At 51.3% G+C, this 23,381-nt stretch overlaps 6 protein-coding genes across 6 annotated transcripts; 1 reads left to right on the forward strand and 5 right to left on the reverse strand.

The window, feature by feature from the left end:
• Window positions 1-8,125: 8,125 nt before the first annotated feature.
• N7532_005873 (uncharacterized protein) lies at window positions 8,126-10,814 on the reverse strand (the record flags this gene model as incomplete). The annotated part of the gene is made up of 3 exons (XM_056618367.1): window positions 8,126-8,559; window positions 8,624-10,028; window positions 10,095-10,814. The coding sequence occupies 3 exons, from the start codon at window positions 10,812-10,814 to the stop codon at window positions 8,126-8,128; spliced, it is 2,559 nt and encodes an 852-aa protein (XP_056474526.1).
• A 716-nt stretch (window positions 10,815-11,530) lies between these two features.
• On the reverse strand, window positions 11,531-15,247 carry N7532_005874 (uncharacterized protein; the record flags this gene model as incomplete). Its single annotated transcript, XM_056618368.1, has 6 exons — window positions 11,531-13,289; window positions 13,372-13,687; window positions 14,341-14,668; window positions 14,749-14,889; window positions 14,975-15,003; window positions 15,091-15,247. 6 exons carry the CDS (start codon window positions 15,245-15,247, stop codon window positions 11,531-11,533), a joined length of 2,730 nt encoding a protein of 909 aa, XP_056474527.1.
• Window positions 15,248-16,044: 797 nt separating this feature from the next.
• N7532_005875 (uncharacterized protein) lies at window positions 16,045-16,328 on the reverse strand (the record flags this gene model as incomplete). Its single annotated transcript, XM_056618369.1, has 2 exons — window positions 16,045-16,205; window positions 16,244-16,328. 2 exons carry the CDS (start codon window positions 16,326-16,328, stop codon window positions 16,045-16,047), a joined length of 246 nt encoding a protein of 81 aa, XP_056474528.1.
• A 1,359-nt stretch (window positions 16,329-17,687) lies between these two features.
• On the reverse strand, window positions 17,688-18,267 carry N7532_005876 (SRPBCC domain-containing protein; the record flags this gene model as incomplete). Its single annotated transcript, XM_056618370.1, has 3 exons — window positions 17,688-17,921; window positions 17,994-18,143; window positions 18,208-18,267. 3 exons carry the CDS (start codon window positions 18,265-18,267, stop codon window positions 17,688-17,690), a joined length of 444 nt encoding a protein of 147 aa, XP_056474529.1.
• A 409-nt stretch (window positions 18,268-18,676) lies between these two features.
• On the reverse strand, window positions 18,677-19,894 carry N7532_005877 (uncharacterized protein; the record flags this gene model as incomplete). Its single annotated transcript, XM_056618371.1, has 4 exons — window positions 18,677-18,769; window positions 18,877-18,956; window positions 19,008-19,762; window positions 19,809-19,894. 4 exons carry the CDS (start codon window positions 19,892-19,894, stop codon window positions 18,677-18,679), a joined length of 1,014 nt encoding a protein of 337 aa, XP_056474530.1.
• A 1,119-nt stretch (window positions 19,895-21,013) lies between these two features.
• On the forward strand, window positions 21,014-23,052 carry N7532_005878 (uncharacterized protein; the record flags this gene model as incomplete). Its single annotated transcript, XM_056618372.1, has 10 exons — window positions 21,014-21,271; window positions 21,331-21,432; window positions 21,493-21,537; window positions 21,601-21,617; window positions 21,672-21,774; window positions 21,831-22,214; window positions 22,269-22,395; window positions 22,452-22,571; window positions 22,645-22,836; window positions 22,889-23,052. 10 exons carry the CDS (start codon window positions 21,014-21,016, stop codon window positions 23,050-23,052), a joined length of 1,512 nt encoding a protein of 503 aa, XP_056474531.1.
• Window positions 23,053-23,381: the final 329 nt, after the last annotated feature.

Genomic DNA, 23,381 nt, shown 5'->3' on the forward strand with positions numbered 1-23,381 from the left:
CGGCGGACTCGATGCGATTTCGCGACGCGACACGCTTATCGCGTCTCGTGGGGATTAAACTGGGCCGCGGGGCAGAAAACAATTTCGAGCAATCGGCGGACCCGTCGCAGTCCTGCGCAACACCACAATCCCGAATGCCCTGACCGTTGCTGGAATGGGCTTCCAGCTGTATCGGATGATTGTCGGATTAGACGATTGAGTGCAGAGCCCGAGGTTTGAGGTCGATCTTGAAGAGTGGATGGTGACTGCTGGTCCAAAGTGGGGATCGGAGGATCAGCTGAATGTGGAAGTTTCTGTGTGCTGATTGCTTGGTGGATCTGGGGTTGCAGATGCTTGTTCATGCAGCTGAATCATTGGAGGGCAGGCTCAAAATTATGTATCAGAGGGCATGGGTGCTGCAGCTACGATCAAAATGGCGTTCCTGCGAATTTCCCTTCTGTGGTTTCAGGGTGATCTAGTTACCTTCCACCAACAACACTACAAGTAAACATGGTCGCATCATCGAACACTTGAATAACGGTATCCGTATGACAAACTATGGATGGGCTTTCTTCCCCTCCGTGTCCTCGTTTCCGGACTGGCCTCTGGGTCTGCAATACAGTATGGTCACGTGGATAAACAAAGGGATTACTAGTCACGTGTAGATATAGAAGGATCGGGGTCACGTGGAATTCACCGGTTGTCCTCAGAATCATCGAGGGTCTTGACAAAACAGAAGTTCTATCAAGGTCCTTATCAGAAGGAAAATCTATGACCTGGGTCATTTACTTTGTAGCTACGAATTGCTAAGGGACCACAAGGACAATTGAGAGATCAAAATATTAATTGAGAATTCAAGTGACACGATCGTCTAATTGCGCATGCAAGATAGCTGTCTTTAGAGCGCCGGCGTCAGGCGACGCATAATATTCACAAGCTCTTTCGTTGACATAATCAACCCATAAATTGCTTCCAGTGACACCCTTGGCGATATTTGCATTGCAAAACAGTGAATGAGTGAGGTTGCCCCTCAGGGAGGGCATGTCTTCATGTAAAACAACTTTCCAACTCTTCCGGTGCCGATAATGATGATGTGCTCAACTTCGGTGGCGAAATGGTTGCTTGCGTGGCTGTGGATGGCTGTCTGAGAGGTTGTCGTAGGGACAGAAGCTGTGGACCAGCTTGACATCCAGGGTCGGTTCACTCCCGGCGTCGTTGAAGACCCTTGGCGAACACATTGTGGACCAGAGAATCGGTATTGGTATAATCAAGCAGCGAGGAGGAAAATATGCCGTGTCTGTCCCGAGTTGGAATCCGACTGGCAAGTTAGATACACGGAGAAACAGTTGTATAACCAAGAAAGAAAAGATTGGTACGTGACGGAGCATTCATCGCGACGGAGTACATCAAGTTATTGTGCGGAGCATTCCGCTCACTGGAGGTCTCCTCGTGGCAAGTCCAGCGAGCGACTAAGTGGACTGAAAGAAATTTTCTTTCCAACTTTCACCGAGGTTAATGGGGTCGAATAGATTTTGTATTGTAGCGGTAGGGTTTGCTGCGTATGTCGCCTTGTATTGATTCTGAGCAGGCCATATTCTATTTCAAAGGGCCTGCAACGATGCCTGAGTTCTGGGCGGCTCGAGCGATTTGGTTCGTAGACGCCGTATTCTGTTCTGGTTGCAGCTGAATAGCTTGCTGGAGAGGATATGTACACTCCAATGGTAGGTTGATGTTGCGACTTCGGACCTCATCAGTTAATTCGATGGGTGTCTCCGTAGCTGCTGTTGAGGGCCAGGGTGATCGTAGCAAAGACAAATGATGAAATTCTTTGTAACCGTTTGGGGGCGTGGACAAGTGATGCGAGGATCGGTTGTAGATAAATGGATGGTCATGTCGGAAGACCGTGCTGGGAATATAGGCAGACGGCGCATTGAAGAGGACGGGAGTATGGAAGATTGAAAGACTTGAAGAAGAGCTGGGTCCGAGTCAGTAATAATCCGACAGATGGGGGCCAAGTCAACAATACCTTTTGTGTGCCCATGGCTGACGAGATGTAGTCTGGTAGTGGTAATGGATAGTGGTGATGGTGGTGGTGGTGGTGGTGTTGTTTTTTTTTTTGTTGTTTTCTCCCCTTTTCTTCGTCTTCCTCTATTTCCCTTTTCCCTTTTCCTTTTTCCTTTTTTTTTCTTTGTTTTTCTTTGTTTTTCTTTGTTTTTCTTTTTTTCTTTTGTTTTTAATTTTGACAGATGGTAAGATGAGCAGCGAAGGCTTCGGACTGCAGGCAAAAATGCCATATTGGAGTATGAGTAAAGCAGCAAGAAGAGAATTTTGATAGTGGATGTTTGGTAATGAGGTTCTTTTGTTGGGTTTGGTGGATGTTTGGCAATGGATGGTCGGTGGTGAACATTTGATGGTGGTGGATGTATGGTGGTGGACGCCCGAGGGTGGATAGAGCGCAAGAAAGGTAATAGATAACGCCTTGTTCGATCATGAAGGCAAGCCTGTTAAGAATTGGGCAGAGGCTCTATTAAGAATGGAGACAGGCTGTATGCGCGAGATGTTTTTCAACGAAAGGAGAACGCGCGATGGCTTGAATGGTGGTAAATAATGTTCTTGATCAGTAATGAATCGAGACACGATGGCCTGGCCGAAGGTAGACAAGGGCCTGATGGAGAGGTCTTCGGTGGTAGAAGACAGCGCGGCAGTTTGGTCGGAGGTAGATGTGGAATTGATCGATGAGGAGGTAGCATTGGTGAATATAGCAATTTTGATGAAGGATGAGAGCGCGAGGGCTTGGCGATGAAAGTTTGCGTGGTTGAACGGCGTCGCAGTAAGCCCAGGTATACGTCCTGTCCACAGCCCGACTTGCGGATTTCGAAGCAGAAATAGCCCCTTGCAAAAAGCCCCGGCAAATTTCCATTCCAAATTTGGAACCCCAAGTTGGGTCTTCGGTATCCGAGAGGCGAGGTGTGCGGACAGTTGTCGACAAAGATTGTAGGGAAAAAGAATGTTTAACGGTGGGCGATGAGTTGGTGGTAGTCAAAATTTGGCGACAAGTGAGTTTGACGGTGGTGGATATTGAAAACAGACAAAGGTGTGATGATGGAAAAGGCTTCGCAGTGGACAGAGCCTGATAGTCATGCTCAATTATTGGGAGAGCTCAATGATGGATGGAACTCAAAGGTGTGATTTGTGAAATGAACAAGTCATCCGCACGGACAATGATGGTGGAGGTACGTATGAACGAGACCATATCAATGCATGGCCTGTATCTCCGCGTTCCGTCCACAACCTCACTGGCGGTTTTCGAAGCAGAAGTAGCCCCTTGCAAAAAAGCCCCGGCAAACTTCCATTCCAATTTGGAACCCCAAGTCAAGTCTTCGATACCTGTGGAGGCGAGTTGTGTGGACTGTTATAGACAGAGTGTGTATGAAAGAAGAATGTTTAATGGTAGGCGATGAGTTGGCAGTGGACAGAATTCGACGATGACGGAGTCTGTTCGACAAATTTCGGTAATTGACCGTGTCCGATAATTGAAGTTGGTGGTAGACGGAGCTCGACGATGATTAAGCTTGATATCAGAGCCTAATGGACAGGTTTTGGTAGATACTGTCCGATGGTTGATGGGTGGTAATTTCCGATGATGAACAGGTCTTCCGTATGAACGATGACGGTGGAAAATATGTAGAAGCGACACCATGATTTTGGCTTGGGTCTCATGTGCCGTCCACAATTTGGGCCTCACTGGCGATTCTCGAAGCAGAAGTAGCCCCTTGCAAAAAGCCCCGGCAAACTTCCATTCCAAATTTGGAACCCCGAGTTGGGTCTTCGATATCTGTGGAGGCGTTGTGTGGATCGTTATGGACAGAATGTGAAAGAAGAATGTTCAGTGGTGGGTGGCGGCGCCGATGAGTTGGTGAACAGAGCTCCACTATGATAGTGCTCGATAGCAGACAAAGTCTGATGGACAGGTTTCAGTAATTGACTGAGTTCGATAATTGATGAAGTGGTAATGTTTGACGATGAAAGAGTCATCCGTATGGACGGTGATGGTGGGAATTAGGTATGAGCAACCCCATAATTTTGGCTTGGGTTTTCATACTCCATTCACAACTTGGACCTCACGGGCGAATCGAAGCAGAAGTAGCCCCTTGCAAAGAGCCCCGGCAGACTTCCATTCCAAATTTGGAACCCCAAGTCGGGTCTTCGACATCCGAGAGGCGAAGTGTATGGACGGTGGTGGGTGAAGATTGTACAGATGACGAACATCCGATGCAGACAGCGAGTTGGCGGCTGCTTGAATTTGACCATGGACGAAGTTTAATGATGTTGGGCCTGGAGCTTAAGAACAGACATAGTCTGAAAATGAAAATTACTCCATAATGGGCAGGGTCCGAAAATTGATCATGTCCGACGGTTGATGTCTGGTTATTGATTCTTTCGTGGTGGTTGACGGAGCTCAAAGATAAAGCTCAGCAGTGTGTGGAATAGTCTTTGGCCATAAGCCAGTCGATCATATGAACGAAGATGGGTGAAGGTATGTATGAGCGAGACCATGTTCATGGCGTGATTTCTCATGATATGTCCACACTCTATCTCACTGGCAGATCTCGAAGCAGAAGTAGCCCCTTGCAAAAAGCCCCGGCAGACTTCCATTCCAAATTTGGAACCCCAAGTGGGTCTTCGACATCCGGCAGACAAAGTGTATGGACAATGAAAGTTCGTGATGAACGGTGATCGGTGGTGAACAGAATTTGATCAGGGATGAAGTGGTGGTGGACTCAGAGCTTGAAAATAGACATAGTCCGATGGCGAGAAACGCTCTGAAAATTGACCATATCCGGGTGGTTGATGTCAATCTGGTGTTCTTTTGTCGTAAATGAAGGGGCTCAATGATAAAGCTCGGCAACGAGTGAAAATCTTTTGGCCATAAGCCATTTGTCTGTATGAACGACGATGATCGAAGGTGTCGAAGGTATGTATAATTGAAACCGTGTTCATGGCGTGGATTCTCACGTCCTGTCCACATCCTCGAAATTGTGCCAGATCTCAAAGCAGAAGTAGCCCCTTGCAAAAAGCCCCGGCAGACTTCTATTCCAAATTTGGAACCCCAAGTCAGGTCTTCGATATCCGGCAGACGAAGGATATGGACGGTGGTAGATGGACGGATAGCGCACGGAAGTGATTTCCGAGATGGAGTCCGATGGTTGAGGAGGCCCAATGAAGAGTGGAGTAATCTTGGCGACGAACAAATTGTCGGTATCGGCTGTGGGCAAATCGTCCGTAGAGATGATGATGGTGGTGGTGGTGGAAATAGCTTGTATGAATTAAGCCATATTCGTGGCACAATCCTTATGTCATGGGTTCGTATCTGCTCGCGGTTCTGTAAGCGGACGAGAGACGAAGGAAATAGATGGCAATGAGGGACAGTGCATCAACGGATTGGTGTCCTGAATCCTCGCTTATTGTTCATGTCACCCCTGTAGATCTCGAAGCAGAAGTAGCCCCTCGCAAAAAGCCCCGGCAGACTCCCATTCCAAATATGGAACCCCAGGTGGGTCTTCGATACCTGGCAGACGAATTGAATGAACCGCGGTGGACACAGAGTATGTGGACGAGGTAAAATCCGATGATGGACGGACTCAATGGTGGATAGAGTCAGATGGTTGTTGGAGCTCAAAGAACACCCGAGTAATCTTCATCGATGGAGAAATTGTCTTTATCTTGTGGAAGACAAAAGGTTCTGTCGTACAAGCGAAAACGGTGGAAAGTGTTATGGATTAATGGAGCCCCATTCATGGCATGAATCCTCGTATTCAGTTCGTCCTGGTTTGCGAATATCGGAATGGACATACGAGGCATACGGTCGGCGATAAGTGAAGAGCCTGAAGGCGAAGTGGTCTCAATTCCATGAGGCTTCGCGAACATTTTTAGGTCGTCACTGGTAGTAACCTCGAAGCAGAAGTAGCCCCTTGCAAAAAGCCCCGGCAGACTCCCATTCTTGTAGAACCCCAAGGAGGGTCTTCGAGATCGCATCAATGAAGCCATGTGCGACAGTGGATGAGGGTCTGCTCAACACAAGATGGAGTGGTTTCCATTGCATGAGTGCTCGCATCGTTTTCACGTCGTCACCGGTGGATCTCGAAGCAGAAGTAGCCCCTTGCAAAAAAGCCCCGGCAGACTTCTATTCTTGTAGAACCCCAAGGCGGGTCTTCGAGATTGCATCAATGAAGACGTACTAAATGGTGGATGAGTTCCCATGTGTTGAACGGGGACGTGTACGACAAACGAAGCCATGCTCCCTGGGCGAGACAATATCGGAGAGGCAGATGTTGTGGACCATGTGGGCGAGTGCCACAGAAACGCGGAAACACAGTCAAAAGCCTTGATGAGCTCTGGAAGTTGCTGCACGCAGAGAATGTTTGTCCTGGCAAACTGTGGTAGTACCACAGGCAGAGCATACTCAAGGCTCAAGTGAGTGAGCTCCGTTGGAGGAAGGCTCAGCGGGCGAAGCCCGTGTGAGAAAGGCTCAGTGAGCGAGGCCAGTGAGCAAAGGCTCAGTTAAGTAAAGCTCCCTAGAAGAAGCCTCGAGTGATGCGGGTCTCGATGGAGGAAGCTTCAGTGGATGAAGGCTCATGGGGGGAAGGCTCAGTGAAGCGAGCCTCGATGGAGGAAGGCCCAAGTGAGCAAGGCCTCAGGGAGGGAAGGCACAGCGAGTGAAGCCTCAGTGGCCGCATGCAGGGCCGATGAGCAAGCAAATGCATGGTGGGCAAAGCCTTGATGGATGAACAGGATTACCTGTGGTGGGTTGATGGATGAGAGTGGGAGAAGAGTGATGGATGAGAGTGGGAGAAGAGTGGAAGATGGGAGTGGGAGAGGAGAGAAGGAGATGGCGGGAGGAGGGGTACGGTTGCCTTGGAGTTCCTTCCCTTTTAAACGCCCATTGTGCGAGCACGTGCCCAAGCGAGACCTGCGAGGCGAGTCACGCCACTACTTTTACGGAACTTTCCTTTAAAATAATTCTACGGAGTTCTACGGTTGACAGTTGCTAGGTGGGGGGGGGAGGGTGTGTGGTAACCGAGGGAAGGAGGATTGGGTCTTCGATAATCGCGAGCGCTGTCCGTGGGTAGACTGATGATCTTGAAGTGGGTCATTACTTGGAAGCTGGAGACACTCTTGAACTTCTACTTGGAATTTTTGCCACTTTTTCTTTCCCTCGTACGCGGTAGTGGCATGTGAGTGCGTCGCAGGCTGTGTGTTTGGTGCGCGGCGTCCGGTACGCTTCCATACTGGAGCACAATACGCTCTCCGTCTCCGACTCCTCAGAGTAGAATAAGTCCAGTGAGGATGGTGAGGATCCCCAGTCCACAACAAGCTGTATTACATTGCCTTTTTCCATTCTTCAAAAGCGATTGATCTCCGTAATCCAGGAATGCTTCAGCGTGGCCTCACAGCAAACTTGCTGGACTCAAGTTACTTTGACCATCTTCCAACAGTTTAAATCAGTCTCTTTAGTGGCATTTCGCTATACGTTCAAGTCTATTCACTACAGTATCAGGATTCTCTCACTCGAAGTATTTTGGTGGGGCATTTTATAGATCGTGAAGGTGGGTCTCTTCCTGAGGCACGTCCTATCACATCCATGGATGTGGTGAGCCCGGCGATCTTCTTCAGCACTCAGCCACATCGTAGTATCATGCTGACATGCCCTACGAATGTCATTCAGCAGGCCTCTGGTGGGCGAGCTCTATATGCACACCTTGTATGCGTTTCAAAGCTTGGAAATGAACATTCATACATTAGCCGAAGATCTCCATCAGCCTTGAGACAGGTGGACCTCATGCCTACGGATAGTGTCGGCCAATCGACAAGTGGAAAGCGCCGTTACAGCTCCAGTGGCTCATCAACTTCACATCCTCAATTTCATATGTAGATAAGGGGCAGTGGACATCCCGGCCAACATTCAATGGATCAACCATGCACAGAAAGAAATCATATCGATCAAAGGAGAGCATAAGAGAAGAAAGAAGAGAAAATGAAGACTGGGTATCATAATAGAAAAGAAAGAGAAAGGAAGGAGTGACCAAATCAGGTCCAAGGAAATAATGCATCTTGCGCAGATCAAGTCTAAAATGTCCAAATGCCATCAAGTATCAAGTTCTCCATCCAGCACTCTCCTCGCCGCATCCAATCGTCGTCGCAGCACCCGTGCTGTCTTCATATCTGGATCGGGGGAGGTGGTGATAGCCTGGAGGTCCATGCAGACATTGCCCAGGCTCTGAAACAGTTGTTCCAGCATCTGGGTGTCATCGTCGTTGATGCCGCCCGAAGTAGGGGTGGAGCTTTGGTGTGGGCTTGAGGCGGAGGCAGCTCGTACGGTTGAGACGAGCGAGGAGACGAGAGAGGTCGGGGTTGCGGAGCCTGCTGTGGCGGATGAGGATCGGCCGCTCGCGTCGTAAAACTGGCTTCCGACGGGGGTGATTTCGCCGTCGTCGTCTCCTCGGGGCCCGCGGGGGGTTTCGGAGCGGTCAGTTTCTTCCATGATGGGGTCTTCTTCGTGGGCGTGGCGATGGCGCAGTTCTAGGAGGTGGTTAGGGTCAACAGTTCGACGGTTTCTCTGGTCATTTAAGAACGGATTACATACCATGGTTGAACCGGCGATCCCAGTATAGCATATCGTCAATGTCGTCTCCCTCCTCCGGTATGGGTTCACCTTCCGTCGCAGTAGCAAAGGTAGCGACGGTGGAGTCGGACATTGCGCTGTTATTGCGCGAATGTCGGACCGGCCGCATTGGTCGAGTCGTCTCAGCCGATTCGTGGGAGGCATTACTCGGGCGACGAAGCTGATGAGAGAAGTTTCCCAGTGCACTATGAAGAATGAAGTGCTCATAATCGAAAGCGTCCTCGCGTTCCTCATGAGGTACAGAGCTCTCCAGATCTTCATCCAGCGGCTCGCGCAGGATCTCATCCAGAGCTTCCCGATCAATCTCGCCCTCGTATTCACCCTCCTCGGCATCTTCGTACATACTCTGTGCAGTCGATTGTTCTCGTTCATGGTGGTAAACAGGCTGTTGGGACTGCCAGTCTGAGCTGGAGCGCTTGGACTGGGGTTGTTGTTCCACGGGGCTTTCGTCAGTCTCTTGCGGAGGCGTTTCTTTGCTGGGGGCCGGGTTCTGGCTCTGGGGACGAGATTCCCGAGCGTACTCGGAACTACCGTCCCGTCTGGCATTAGATCCGCGGCTGCTTTGGCCTTCGCGGAGCTCGAGGGCGTTCTGGAACCAAGGATCCGCGGCTGTCAGGGGGCTGGGTGTGCGGAGGCTCTGCAGACTGCGCCGGCGGAGATTGTCCTCCTGGGTGCGGACTTTGAGAGAAGAAATTTTGATATGCAAGCCCTTCATCTGGTACTGGAGATCCCGCACCTGCAGCTGGGATTGAGCGCGGCTCGGTGGACCATATGAACTATAGACTGGGCTGAAGTCTCCACCATTGGTGGATTTGGACTCGTCCTCAGACGAGATACCCAGTCCCTGGGGCGAATCCAAGGAGCCACTTCCATCATAAGAGATTGACACTGGCGAATGAGTAGCCACCGGGGATCGCCCAGACTGCGGAGACTGCGGTGATTGCTCCTGCGATGGCGCTTCCTGCTCAATGTAGGGTGGTTTCATGGAAGAGATAGACGCGCGATGGGTCAAATACGCTCTCGTCGGCTCGTAGTGAAACGAACGGTCGTCGTTATGGTAGGTCGAGCTACTTGAGCCCATTGCGCTGACCGAGCGAGACAATCGCTTCGTGTCAGTCGACAAGCTCGACTCGGGCGGAAAATTGGTCTCGCTGTGCACGCGCGAGTGCCGGTTGGTCGACACATCCTTGGACGGCAAGTGCGACTGTCGACGCAGCATTGAGCCGCGACGATCGGTCTTGGAGATCGAACGGTACAATCCTCCGGCTGGCATTCCCATGGGCGACGTCGTCCCTGGCGCCGAGGGCGAGGGCGAGGGTGTCAAACGCACCGATGAACGGGCACGGTTCAGATTGCCTTCCATTAACTATACGGTGAATTAAAGTCAGCATTCCAGAATACCGTGGCGGGGGTAGGTGTATAGTTCACGCACAGTCAATCGCTTCTTCGCGTTATCCAAAATCCTCTCTGCTTCGCTACTCAAAATCGCCGACGAGAACTCCTCGCCAGGTCCTTTGCCCTTTGCGGCGGACGCGATGACACTGGAATCAGGCGCGCCGGGGGGCATCGTGTGCCCATTGACATTCGCGCTTGCACTGGCGGCTCCACTGCCCGACAGCCCACTGGGCTGCACATATTCATGGCGTTGCTGCTGGCTCGAGACCTGCTCGTGCGCACTTTGCGACGAGACATCCTTACCACGTGCGCTCCCCGCACTCACCGTCGAACTCGAGCTACTGGCATTGTCTTTCTCGGTCGAATCCGGGAGAAGAGGTGAGCTCGCGAGTCCCTGCTCATGCCCAGCATAGTATCCCGCATGCTGGCCATGAGATTGGACCTGCTCCTCCTGCATGTGCTCCTCTTCCTCCTGTTCTTCGAAACTGGTCGAGCGCGCCGGTGACAATTCCTCTCCGATATCAGACAGCCGGCGACTCGCGCTCGTGCTCAGGTCGTCGTGGGTCCAGTGCCGGGAAAAATTTTTCTTGGGCCTGCTGCTGGACAGCGAGCCGGCATGGGGTTCGGCGGCGTTGTAGCGGGCGTTCAGGTTGGTCAGATAGACGAGTTGCGAGGGCGGGGAGGGCGTTTGGGATTCGCGCTCGCTGCCATCGAATGGCAGGATCATGTCCGGGTCAGTCAGGGTGAGGGAGGGCATGCGGACGGTGGCCCTGGGGCGCGGGTGTGAGGCGTGACAGGAGCAGGAGAGAAGAGCGAGTCGTTGCAATTCAAACGGTCCCTGAAAAAGCTGCCCCTAACGGAGGATGGGGTTTAGCGTCGAGGGATCATTACCTGATCGGGCGCGCGTGAGGGTGTCGCTATCAACTAAGGCGTTACACTGTCGAATGATAAACGTGCGATTCGCAATGACCATGGCAGTTTCACGGACTATTGCTTGTTTGACAGCTGTGACAGCGGTCGTGGAGAGTCGATGCTGGGGTGCAGATGGTGAGAGAGAAGCATCAATAGTGGTTGGCGAGAAGCTCATAGACTTTTTTAGCTCGTCAGGTTAAATGACGGCCTCCACCGGTTTGGACTATCTTCCTCTCAACTTCGAACGCGGCACGGCACACTACGCACGGCAGACACACTACATGGCAACGCATACATCTACTGCACACATCGACTCACTGCATCAGCTGCACACCTCAAGGGGTGCAGGCAAGGAGCCAGTGTCGCTGGATCGAGCAATCGGATGGAACGAACCCCTGAGATCCGCCGGTACAAGACTCCACCGGGTGGAGCTCGGCTCCAGTCTCAATTTCGAGTTTGAGTCGAATAACATGCTTTTGATTCATTCCCTTTACCTTAAGGTACATATTAAATAACACCTGAATGTGAAAATGAAAAATACAAGGCTGTACTGCACAGCCCTTACAGCTTCTCCAGCAGCAGCTTGGCTCCGCTGGCCGTCGGACCCAGCTTGTCACCATCCTTGCCCGACGCCGAGGCCTGCTCCAGCGCCTTTTTGTTTTTCTTGAGTGTCTTCAGCAGCTCGTTCTTCTGCTCAAAGTCATCCGACTCCGCCAAGGCCACGATCACGAATACGTTGGGGCCAGTCGCCCACTTCATAATGTCGTCGCGGATCTGCTCGTACAGCAACCCGTGGAAGTTCAGCAGAGGCTGCACTTTCTCCACGGTCCTCTTCGCGGGATTGAATGGTCCACCCTGCACGAGGGACTTAAGCGCGCGACCCAATGCCGCCGAGTCGCGGGACTCAGAGTCGGTCTTTGCAGCCTGGGCCACGGCCATCAGGGCGGCGGTCTTGTCACCATCCGCAGAGAACAGCACCTCGCAGATGAGCTGGCAGCCGAAGCTGCTTTCCAGGAGAGCCTCGGCGCGGGCCGCGATGAATGCAAGGAGGGTGGGTGAGGCGGCCTTGGCCAGTTCCTGTTGACGCACGGCCGGGTCCTTCTTCGAGGTCTCTTTCCGAATCTCGCGGACCTCGGCCAGAATTTCTCGGTCCAGTGGAGGGAGGAGCCACTTGACGCGGTCGCCGGTGAATGGATAAAGCACGGGGATACGAGCGGTCAGATCGGTCACCTGGTAAAGCAATTCGTTGTCACGGGCCTCCTCAGTATCGTTCTGGTTCAGCAGCTCGGAGAATATCGATTTGCTGCTCAGCTTGGTGTCATCAATCACCTCGTAGGCGGAGAGAAGCACCATGTGGCCGTACAGATCGCCAGCCATCACCTTGACGGTATCCCTGTAGAATCGTAGCAACAGCTTGCGGTCCTTCGCGCTGGCGTAGGCAAAGGCCAAGCACATCAAGCGGGAGCCAGACTGTGTGAAAGCCAAGTTCTTGACCAGATCGCCTTCCTCGTCACCCTTCAATAACTCCAGGAACTCGTTCGCCTCGGTACTGCCGGGTTTTGTGCTGAGGAAATATTGCAACATAGCATCGTGAAGCATGGTGAATCCAGTGCTCTTCTTCTGAACCAACTGGTTGATAAGCTCGTGGAGGAAGTGCATGATGGACGATCGCTTCTCAGGATGGGCGGCCAGAATCGTGGGAAGGTCGGCAGTAACTTCCTTCTCATCTTGAAAGAGAACAAACTCGGGCCCATACCACTCGCGCAGAAGACGGGTCTTCTGCTCTTTTGTCGCAACTGTACGGTAGATATCGTCTAGGATCCACGATCCCTCGGGGTGTCGAATCAAACGCTTCACGTGCCCGTAGAACTCGGGGATGATCATGTCGCGGGTCTCAGTGTCACCGTGCACAATCAACTTTCCAACCAAAAACTTGCCGTAACGGCTCTGGGCCAGCTCGCGATAGTTTCCCTTCAATTCCTGTGCAATCTGCTTTCGCTGCTCAAGGTTGCCGTATTTCAGAGCGGTTTGGATAACTCGAACGGAATCGTGCTTGAAGACGAAGTCCCGAACCCGGCCAATAATGATCTCGAACAATTCCTTGATAAGCTTCTTTCGCTGCTCGAGCGGGACGTGGGACTTGCGGCGCAGCTGTTCCCACAGCTTCTTTGAGCGTTCGATCATGGCGGCATTCGGCTTGGCGGCCTTGCGCTCCTGCTGGAGGACCTTTTGCTTGGCGTGAGACTCGCGCGAGGCATTACCTAAAGATAGTGTTTGTTGGTCGCTTGAATCGTTTGATTCGCTTGGATCGTCCCAATCGCTTGGAGAGAAATTGACGTGAAAGACGCAGGGGTATCAACTTACTCTTCGCCTGGACTTCCTTGGCGGATTTCTTCTCAGACCCATCACTCTTCTCTTCCTCCTCACTATCGTCCTCCTCGACATCATCCATCTCGACATCCTCGGGAGGTTCATCTATCACATCAAGATCGTCTCCGGAATCCGAAACATCATCGATATCGAAGTCATCCTCGTCATCGTCCTCAGACTCTTCCTGAATCTTCTTCTTCGGAGCCTTCTTCTTGTCGCCCTTGGAGGGCTTCACATCCTTCTTAGAAGAGGACTTCTTCACTAGCGCAGCAGGCTGGGACTTTTTCGCGGCGGAGCTCTTGCTCCGCTTTCCATTGCCGTTCTCGGCGGATTCGACGCGGCGTTTCACTCCAGCCATGTTGAGTAAATGTGGCAGCGACCGAGCTGGCGTCCCTGCACTGAGAATAGAATTGCGACTGGTGGGGTTCCGACCTGAAGATGCCCGTCAGTGCTGGTGGATATTTTTTTTTGGCCGCGGGCGGAGGAAACTTTTTTGCCGGTGTTTGCACAGTTTGCACTGATAAGCGGACGATCAAATCGGATGGGCCGCTGCGGTGCCGACTAAAGAACAACTTGGAATATTGTTCAAAAGTGTGTTCTACGGTAATAAAGAAAGGTGGTAACAAGATTACCTTAATTCTAGTAGAATCGTGGACCGTAGATTAAAGATGAATCTCATCTATCCACAACAGGGAACTGAGCTCGCTTCGTGATTATGAGCAGTCCATGTGATCAATGGTAAAATGTAACAGAAAAATGTACAAATGAAGGAAAACAGACCAATACCTGGAAAGCCCATTCCAGGGCCATCCACCAGCGAATGTTGTGCCATGATGATATCACACCGGTCGATATGTAGAATCAACCCAAGTAGAAACCAACCCATAACGCCATAAATCAGCCTCTCGGCCCGTACCAAGCAATGGTACAATAACATAAGAGAAATGTCATCAGTCATGCAGAATCTCACTCGCCATTCTCCGCCGTCGATGTCGGCGGACCTGTCTTCATGGCGCCCAGTTCCGATCCACCCCCGCTTTGCCCGCGCTTCCTACCGGGAATGTGGAACCCAAAGGAGGTCGAAGACTTGGAGCCGGAGTGTTGCGCGTCGCCGGAGTTATCGCCAAATCGGGCGAAGAGGCCCTTTTTCTTGGGCTTGACTTCGTCGTTGAGGCCTACTTCTTCAAAGGTCTCTTCTTCCATCGAGGGCGGCTTCTCGAAGCTGGTGGAGCGGTTCGCGAGGGAGTTGATGCGGCAGAAGCGGGAGTCGAGGGAGGTACGGGATGGGGCGGCGTCGGGGTGGTGGATTGGGGATCGGGCGGAGATGTCCTGTTATAAGATCAGAGATCAGTATGCTATTGTACCCTTCACATTGGCGGGTTGGCCCTCTGCTGGGAAGATGGACGTACGAATGAACGGCGGTAGGAGTCGAAAGATTCGCGGGATATTGAGAAGGGTTCGTTTTCGTCCACCAGGTCGCGGTGGTTATTCGAGGATCGCGAGGATCCGGGATATCTGTGCCAGAAGCTTTGCTTCTCTGGCGGGGAAGGCTGTTCACCGTTTAGCGGGAGCTTTGTCAAGGAACATGACTCGCGTTCTGCGATGCGATCGCGGGGATGTGAAGTATGGCCGTACCGGGAGATAAACGCCGCTATCGTTGACCACTGGTAAGCAAGTCAGTATACTTGATCGTCGATTGTAGATCTGGAGGGCTCAGTAGGTCTGCAAGAGGCTTTGAGGTTCTTTCTTACCGCTCAGTTTATACTCATTAGGCTCGCCGTCGCAACTCCGGCGCGACGGGATGGGACCCGGGCGCGGATGGGGTGAGAGGTGATTCTCGTCGAAACCCCCGGCGTCGGCCCCATTAGGCTGGTTCTTTCGATTGAGCAGATTGCGGAAGGGTGGCATGGTGTGAACACCTCCAGAGAGTGGTGACGGGGAGAAGAAGTCGAGGGAGCGGATGGCGAGGGAGGGTGCCACCGATCGGCGCATTTGAATCCTCAGAGGTGCGCTGATCCACTCGCACCACATCCACTTCGACTGGACGCCCAGTCTGCCAACTACGTCACGTCCGCGATCGATCCCACTGGCGCATCCATGGCCGCCGACAAGAAACCAGGGCAGCGGGCCAATCCGAGACACGCTTAGGGCTGAGGAGGTCATGCCCAACTGGACTCGTTCGATGCGTGGTTCGCTGGTTCCTGGATCCACCAAACCTCCGCCAGGGACAAGGACGAGTGCAAACCTGGGGTATCCGGTGTGGCAGTGTCCAGCAGAGGACTGTGCGACATACTTCTCCGTCAAACCACGGCCAATAGTTGCTACGATTCCGGGCTTAGAGCCATTCACGTCTCTCGATCCTCTCTCCTCACCAGGATGTTTACGGTAGCCCTGGCTTATACCCTGGCGCCGGCGGACTTCTAGAGCCCCTCTGGAACAATAATGAACCAAGGAAATCCCTACGCTTATCTTGATGGAAGTCTTGAAGAATTTTCTGATTGGTAAATACTGCAGGTTATCAATACACATGGCTTTGGGAGGAGCACTCGTTTCAGCACAAGCGACCTTCCACTTAACTCCATTCATAAGCGCCCGCATAAGTCAACGCTTGCTAGATCAGCCCCCTTGCTGTATCAAATCGGCCCCGCCTTGTCATACAGACTAGCGGCGGTATCCTTTATCTTCTTCTAACCTGACTGAATGATTCAGGTCTGCGGAGGGAGCGTGCACAGGTAGACAACCTGCCTCAGGAGTTCGTGGATTCGGTCCTCGTCTCGCTGAAGCTCCGCTATTTCTTTCCAGTAGATAGTCTGTTCCTGCAGCCAAAGGTCATACGGTACGAGATGGAGGAAACGAACAAATGTACCTGCAGCAAGAAAAACATAGAGAGTGGACCCTCCGTACCATTGTCCATCCGGACAGAGGCGCCGAATTCGACCTGTGACCATTTCGAGGAGCCAGGAGTGGGGGTTGTATCGAAGCAATTCATGTTCACTGGTCACGACGAACATGTTGCTCGGTCGCGCGCCAATGAGTCTCGCGGTGACGAATGGATTCAGTATGGCACAGGGAATGCCGCGGGTGAAAATGGCGGATATTATGTTCCCGAATCGTCTTTCGGAGTAAATCGAAGACGTTTGATATTCCTTCAAGTTTTTGAAAACCTCACGGGTGTTATTGCAGTGGTATATACATGTAGTAAAGAAACCTCCAGCTAGTGTGAGTTGATCGCAGAGATCCATACTCGATATATATCACCTCACATGCCTGTCCAGGTGCGACCGGCATAGGCGGTGTGTTGGGACGCTTGCTTGTATTCTAGTTTTCCGCCCAACAGATATAGAGAAATTCAGATCAAAACAAGAACACAGATGAAACTGCAGCAATTCAAAAGATGGAAAGTGTAAAACGGTGTTGTGTGGTCGAATGTAGACTGAGAATGCTGAGGATATCAAACAAAATGGGGAGGTTTTCGATAATCTGTCATGGATAACCTAGTGGAAGGCTCACCGCCAAGTCGGCAACCTAGCTTCGGCAGCAATGCCAGCAGGTCAAAGGTGCCTGGTACGAATCCTGGGGATGTCGTTAATACTCGGGCGAGTAATCCCCGACGCTATTAGGCATTAAGTCCTGGAAATGACCCTTGAGGGAAGAAATTCTGCAGAGACATTTCCGCCCTGGGATGGCGTCGCCAGAATACACCGGCCTGTTACCAGGACGCTGGCTGTTTGGTGTGACAACTACAATTCTTTTTTTTTTGGAGCCACTCGCACTCCATCACCACCACCACTCCAGGTTACTTTTTTTATTTTTATTTTATTTTTTTTTCACTTCCGTCCCAACAAACGCCATCCACAACCTTTTTGAATTCATGAATTTCTTTTTGTCGCAGTATGAATACAGCCCAGACCTGTCTCTTTTTCTTAACAAGTCTTTTCTTGAGCATCATCTCCTCCCCCTGCCCTCTGCCTACAGCCCTACCAGTATTCCCCTCGGCACTGGTCCATCCATTGGCCGAGCAGCGGCTGGGCTCACGCCATGTTTGGGCGCCGAAAGTAGAAAAATGTTGGGACTGTATCCCTTGCAACCCGACTGGACGTGGATGAACACCTCTGAGCGTAAGCACTCTGGGATGACTTGTATACACATAAAATTCCCATGGCAAATTTACTCTCAAATCACGTACATCATGGGATATCTTAAAACAAAAACATCGGTCGCAAACTAGAATCGCGACCGCGGAGGTGCGTGGACAGTGCACAAGACGAAGAGTGGCATTTATGCCGACAGGCATGCAGGACCCCCCTTTGATCGCGATCGACAAAGGCGCTGCAGCTAGCTTACGCCCTCAAGTCGACTCGGCCCGAGTCTTGAGATCGTTGTTAAACATGTCGAAGTGAGCCTTCATCTTCTTGCCCAATAGCGATGGGCTCATGAGCCACGCCAGTAAGCCCTCGAGATCCTCCGACTGGGTGAAGATGGTCGCCGTGCCGTCCTTGGTGGGCTCCATTTTGAATTGGCGAAAACCAGCGACGGTGAAGACGGGGGGCCCTTGCCAGGCGAATAGGTTCTCGGAATTTTCCTGGGTATGGGTGTTTAGCTGGATTCTTGGGGGCAGGGCCGAGAATGTTTCCTGCGATTCAAGTAAACTCACCTTCACCTCTGCCACGAATTTCGTTCCCTCGATGTCGACGTCGAGCTTGTCGCCGGGTACCAATGATTCTGGGTTCTTGGATTTATCCTGCACGGCAATGCGTCGGATATGGTCCTTGTGCCACTCGGAAAGGGCAGGGAAGTTGAGAATCTGGAGATCACGTTGTTAGCTCCCCTTGTTTAGATTCTTATCCGTACGCTGAGAAATCACGAACCACCTCCCGCACCTTGGACGGCGGGGCTGCGATTTCGATGCTGCTTTCGTTCCGGGGCATTTTGAACCGGGATGATCTTGGAAAAAGGAGGGCTTGAGGTGAAACGAGAAGGGGGTGGAGAGATGAAAGCTGAAATTGCCGCCGGGATATGGTGCGTGCTCAGAAGATCTACTAAGCTTATTGCCTGACCCACCTGAACACCCCTTGGCACTATTGGCACTCACATTGCGTCCAATAGATACACAGCTGCAGCTTGGATTAATATATTCTGGCGTTGATTTCTAATCAAATGAGGCATTCAATCTACGGCGACTCCGAAAGCCTTGCGAGCCGAGATTCTTCCAGTTGTCTTGGCCTTTACAGTTGACAGTGGCATAGAACAAAGGCTTCGTGTAGATGATGACATCATTGTGCATAGTTATCACTGAAGTGGAAAGGAGTGTGATAAGGAGAATTTGTATTCGAATAATCACGACGAATCACCTGTGAGATTGACGATTCTTTCAGCAGCTAGCTCGAAGTCGGGTTCGACATTCAAATTTTCCAAGCCAGACTCTTCAATCTATGGCACCAGTAGCTTAGTAGAAGCGCTTAAAGTATCTTGGGGTAGAGACATGGAGACTTTACCAATTTTAAACCTTTATCGCTATTTGTACCTTGCAGACGAACCACCACTGGAACCTTAAAGCCTCCCATGGAGGCGGCGGCAGCGATGATAGATTCGGCAATCATATCGCAGCGAACAATTCCTGTTAACAAGTTAGTCCGAGATCCCACAGTATCTGTTTCAGATAACGCACCGCCATAGATGTTGATGAGGACCCCCTTAATCCGGGTATCCTTGTTGAGAATCTCGAAAGCCTTCGACAGTGTCTCTTTGGTTGCTCCACCACCAACATCCAAGAAATTAGCACACTTTCCACCAAATAAAGTAACCAGATCGTTAGTCGCCATAGCAAGACCAGCTCCATTCACAATATTCCCAATATTTCCGTCAAGACGGACATAAGAAAGACCTAACTGGGAGGCTTCATACTCATCCTCCTCTTCCGGTAACCGCTCCTCCATAGCAAAGAGCTTCTGCTGTCGGAACTTGGCAGAATTGTCGAAATTAAACTTGGCATCGAGACAGAAGAACTCATCGTCAGGGGTGCGCACAAGCGGATTCAGTTCTAAGAGAGTCGCGTCTTTTGCCTGGAATAGCTTCACCATCTGGTGTAAGATGTGGTTGATTGGCGCCATTTCTGGGTCTGAAAAGCCGAACTGGGCTTGAATGTAGGCAGTTATCTCTGGGCCGATTCCGTGAGGCAAGGGGAACCAAAAACGCTGTAATCTACTCGCGTTCGATTCGATGTTGACTCCTCCGTCATCGGATATGAGGAGCACAGGCATATACCGGTCTCGGTCAAAGGTGATGGCCACGTAGAACTCATCAGCGATATCGATGGCTTTGTAGATGTATAGCTTGTTCACGACGAGGCCCTCGGGCGGTGTTTGATTCGTTATCAGGTTATGGCCGAGCATATTGGAGGCGCTTTCAAATGCTTGGGTAGGCCTGGGGAACGTTAGATCAAGACCATTGCTATTTGAGCGGAACTCACGAGGATACAATGCGCACTCCACTATTGCCGTCGCTAGTGAATTTGCCCTTGCCGCGACCTCCGGCAAGAACTTGCGCCTTTACCATCGACGGGGCATCTATTCGGGTTGCGAAGAAGTGTAAGCCATTACCAGCCTAGACCAGCGCCACGTGCTGTGCAGGATGGTCGATATTGACTGACTGATACTGGATACCACATCTCTGGCCTCTTCAGGGCTAGTCACCACCGATCCCTGGGGTACCGGGATCTGAAACTGTTCACGATGAGAATACCACCACTATCATGAATTGTGTGGGGCACTCATACATCTTTCAGGAGCTGATGCGAGCGGTATTCCAGAAGACTCAGTCTTCGTAGCTGCTGTCGAAACGGGCCGCGTTGCTAGTGAAGAAATCAGTCTTTTGAGTCGTCGCTGTGGGCAGACGGCAGAGGCAGACACGGAAGCACACACCCCTTGCAAAAAGCGCACGACGCACTGCCGGCCGATCATGATAAATATTGTTGTAAGTCTTGAACGGTCTAAATACCGTCCCTTGAATATATGAATTTGAATGCGAAGATGCTCGTAATTAAAAGTCGGGGTCGTGCGATGACATCAACACTGAGGTCAGTTGGCTCGTGCCAGATACGGGGTTGAGTTTGACACTTGAAGCTTAAATCGCATCCATCGCTGGGTCAACCCCGGCTTTCCCCTTAGTCATTGTATATATATTATCTCGTTTGGGAAATGCCTCCCGGATGAGGAAAATCGGAACTCTAGCACCAAGTGGGATGACGACTCCCCGCATACTGGTAGTGCGTGTCAAACGAAGGGTAATAGCTGAGCACCATTCGCATAATTGTTTGAGAACATAATATCGAGCCGGGGAGTAAGGCACCATTAGCATGGTGACGAGGTTAGAGAAGAGAAGCGTGCGATTGCGCAGATTACGCAGGTGGGTTTGTTTCGCTGGAAGGTTGCATTTATCAAGCTAGGTCCAAGCCCGCCTCGCGATGTTTGGCCGCGGGGCTCCTTCACTCCCCACCTGCCCTCCATATTGTTCCACCTACCCCAAACCGACTCCACCAGCCCTTCGATCAACATTTAAAGGGAAGCAATACCTCCGTCCAGACGTTATGCCAGCCTCCCGCTTCTCCAGTCAACGAAAAGATTATCGCACCCCACAGGTTGACCCAGCAGGAGAACACCGAAGGCCAAGAACACTATGACGGGAGCAGAAGAAATCGATGTCCTGAGCATCGACGCCAGAGCCCTTCAAACCCTGCTGGAGAATGGAAAAGTGACCAGTCTCGACCTGGTGAGACGCTACGTCGCCCAGATCGAGCGTTTCGACGGAAACCTCCACGCTATGATCCAAACAACCTCTACGGAGATCCTCGAGAAGACAGCCAAATCGCTTGACGAGGAGCGAGCATCGGGCAAGATTCGGAGTCCCCTCCACGGCATCCCCATCACGATCAAGGTGAGGGCCCACTTGCGACCGTAACGAGACCACCTCCACCTCACTGATGTCTCCTTCAGGACAACATCGCAACACATCCGAGTTTCGGCCTTCCGACGAGTGCCGGAAGCTTCTCGCTTCTAAGCTCCAAGCCTCGGAGAAATGCCAAGATCATCGACCAAGTACGGGAGTGTCCACAATATCTCGGGTTAAAGAGTAATGGCGCTGATAGCAATTTCTAGCTTGTGGATGCGGGTCTCATCATCATTGGAAAGGCGAATCTCAGCGTGAGTCTATTTTGAAAGCCCTCGGCCCTCGTGAAAGTCGGGTTTGTTCTAACCATCGCACAGGAATTTGCAAATGCTCGGTAAGATCGACACTTTGTTCTCGCCACTATGCTCCCTTGCTGACAAGAAAGCAGAGGCAGCGATATGCCAAGTGGATGGTCCGCCGTCGGGGGACAGACGCAGCCCGCCTATGTCCCAACTGGGCTTGACCCTGAAGACCCAAGCCAAGGTCACTCGGTATGCTTAGTAAATAAGCACTCAGGGCCCTGATTGATTGCTGATCAACATTAAAGAACCCCTCAGGATCTTCCGGAGGATCAGCCGTATCCGTGGCTGCCGGATACGCACCGTTTTCAATCGGCACAGAAACGGATGGATCGCTCGTATGCCCCTCTGGCCGAGCAGCGTTGTATACTATCAAGCCGACAATTGGACTTGTTTCTCAAGAGGGCATCATCCCTATATCCAACCTATTTGACTCAGCTGGACCGATGACGAAGTCCGTTGGTGATCTGGTTGATATTTTAGATATCCTAGCCTCGAAAAATCCTGAAGAGTCATTTACGAAAAGCTTGACGGGATCGTGGTCAGACATTTCTGTTGCAGTTCTTGACCCTTCTGTATGGAAATCTGACAGCATTCAAAACAAGCCGGCTGAGGAAACGGAGGCACAGATGGTAAGCGTCTTCCGCGATTACTATTGATTGTTTTCATAATTAATACCAGTACAGAGTCGGGATGCCCGTCTAGCCTACGATATTATCAAACAAAAATCGAAGAAGTTTGTGGATAATGTTGATTTAATCTCGACCAAAGAGTTCGTGCTCGACGATCAAAACAGCGAATTGTTGATTTGGCGTGAGTAAAGAATTAATACAGATTCGACAAAGTAATGTTCTAATCCGTTGCTTTAGTGGTGGATATGAAGCGAAGCCTCGGGGAGTACCTGCAAGACCTTGAAGAGAGCGAAGTCAGATCGCTCGCGGACGTGATCGAGTACAACAACAAACATGCCGACATTGAACTCCCTCCAAGTACGTACAACACACACGCTTGCCAACGATATTATATCCTCAGAAGTGGACCGTCTTATTTACGTTTATTTAGCCCACCCACGACAAGACTTCTTTACCAAGGCCGAGGACCAAACCACCTCTCCCGCAGAGTACGAGCGGCATCTGGCCCATCTCAGAGAGGTCGCAAGGGATCGGGGAATTGAAAAAGTGCTTCAAGAGCACGGAGTTGATGTTATCATCGGTCCGACAGACAGCAACTTAAGATCTTTAGCTGCAGCTGGGGGTAGGTTTTATCTTGTATTACTGTCGAGTCACTCGCTAACCTGCACCATCAGGATACCCTGTCTGTGGAATGCCTCTTGGATACTTGGACTACAATAATCGGCCATTTGGGATGTCAGCCGTGGCAGGGAGAGGACAGGACGCCCTGCTAGTGAAAGTCATGAGCGCTTGGGAAACAACAATGCCTCCTCGAAGGTCCCCTCACTGGCTTGCATAGGTTAGTCACAGATGCCGTCGCCTTCAAGCAACAATGAACGAGCATTTTTACCATGCGTATCAATGATATGATCTAGTTAGTCAGAATAAGCCCATAAAAACGCTATATGAATGTGGATCTCCGTGTCAGCTCTTCGGCTCCCGGGTTTTCGCCGCCCGAGAATCCGAGTATGCCATGTTCGCGTCTGCATGCCATTTAAGATTTCTGGCGTAATAAAGATCAGGTGGAATTGGATAATATCAGTTGGATCAGACCTCCGATCGACTTAATTGACTCACAATCAGCTTGTTCTGCGGGGTTTCCATGTTTTGGTGCGGGTGAGTTTTTTG

The sequence above is a fragment of the Penicillium argentinense genome (assembly GCF_028826775.1).
Source record: "Penicillium argentinense strain IBT 30761 chromosome Unknown utg000005l_segment0_segment0, whole genome shotgun sequence".
Taxonomy (NCBI): Eukaryota; Fungi; Ascomycota; class Eurotiomycetes; order Eurotiales; family Aspergillaceae; genus Penicillium; species Penicillium argentinense.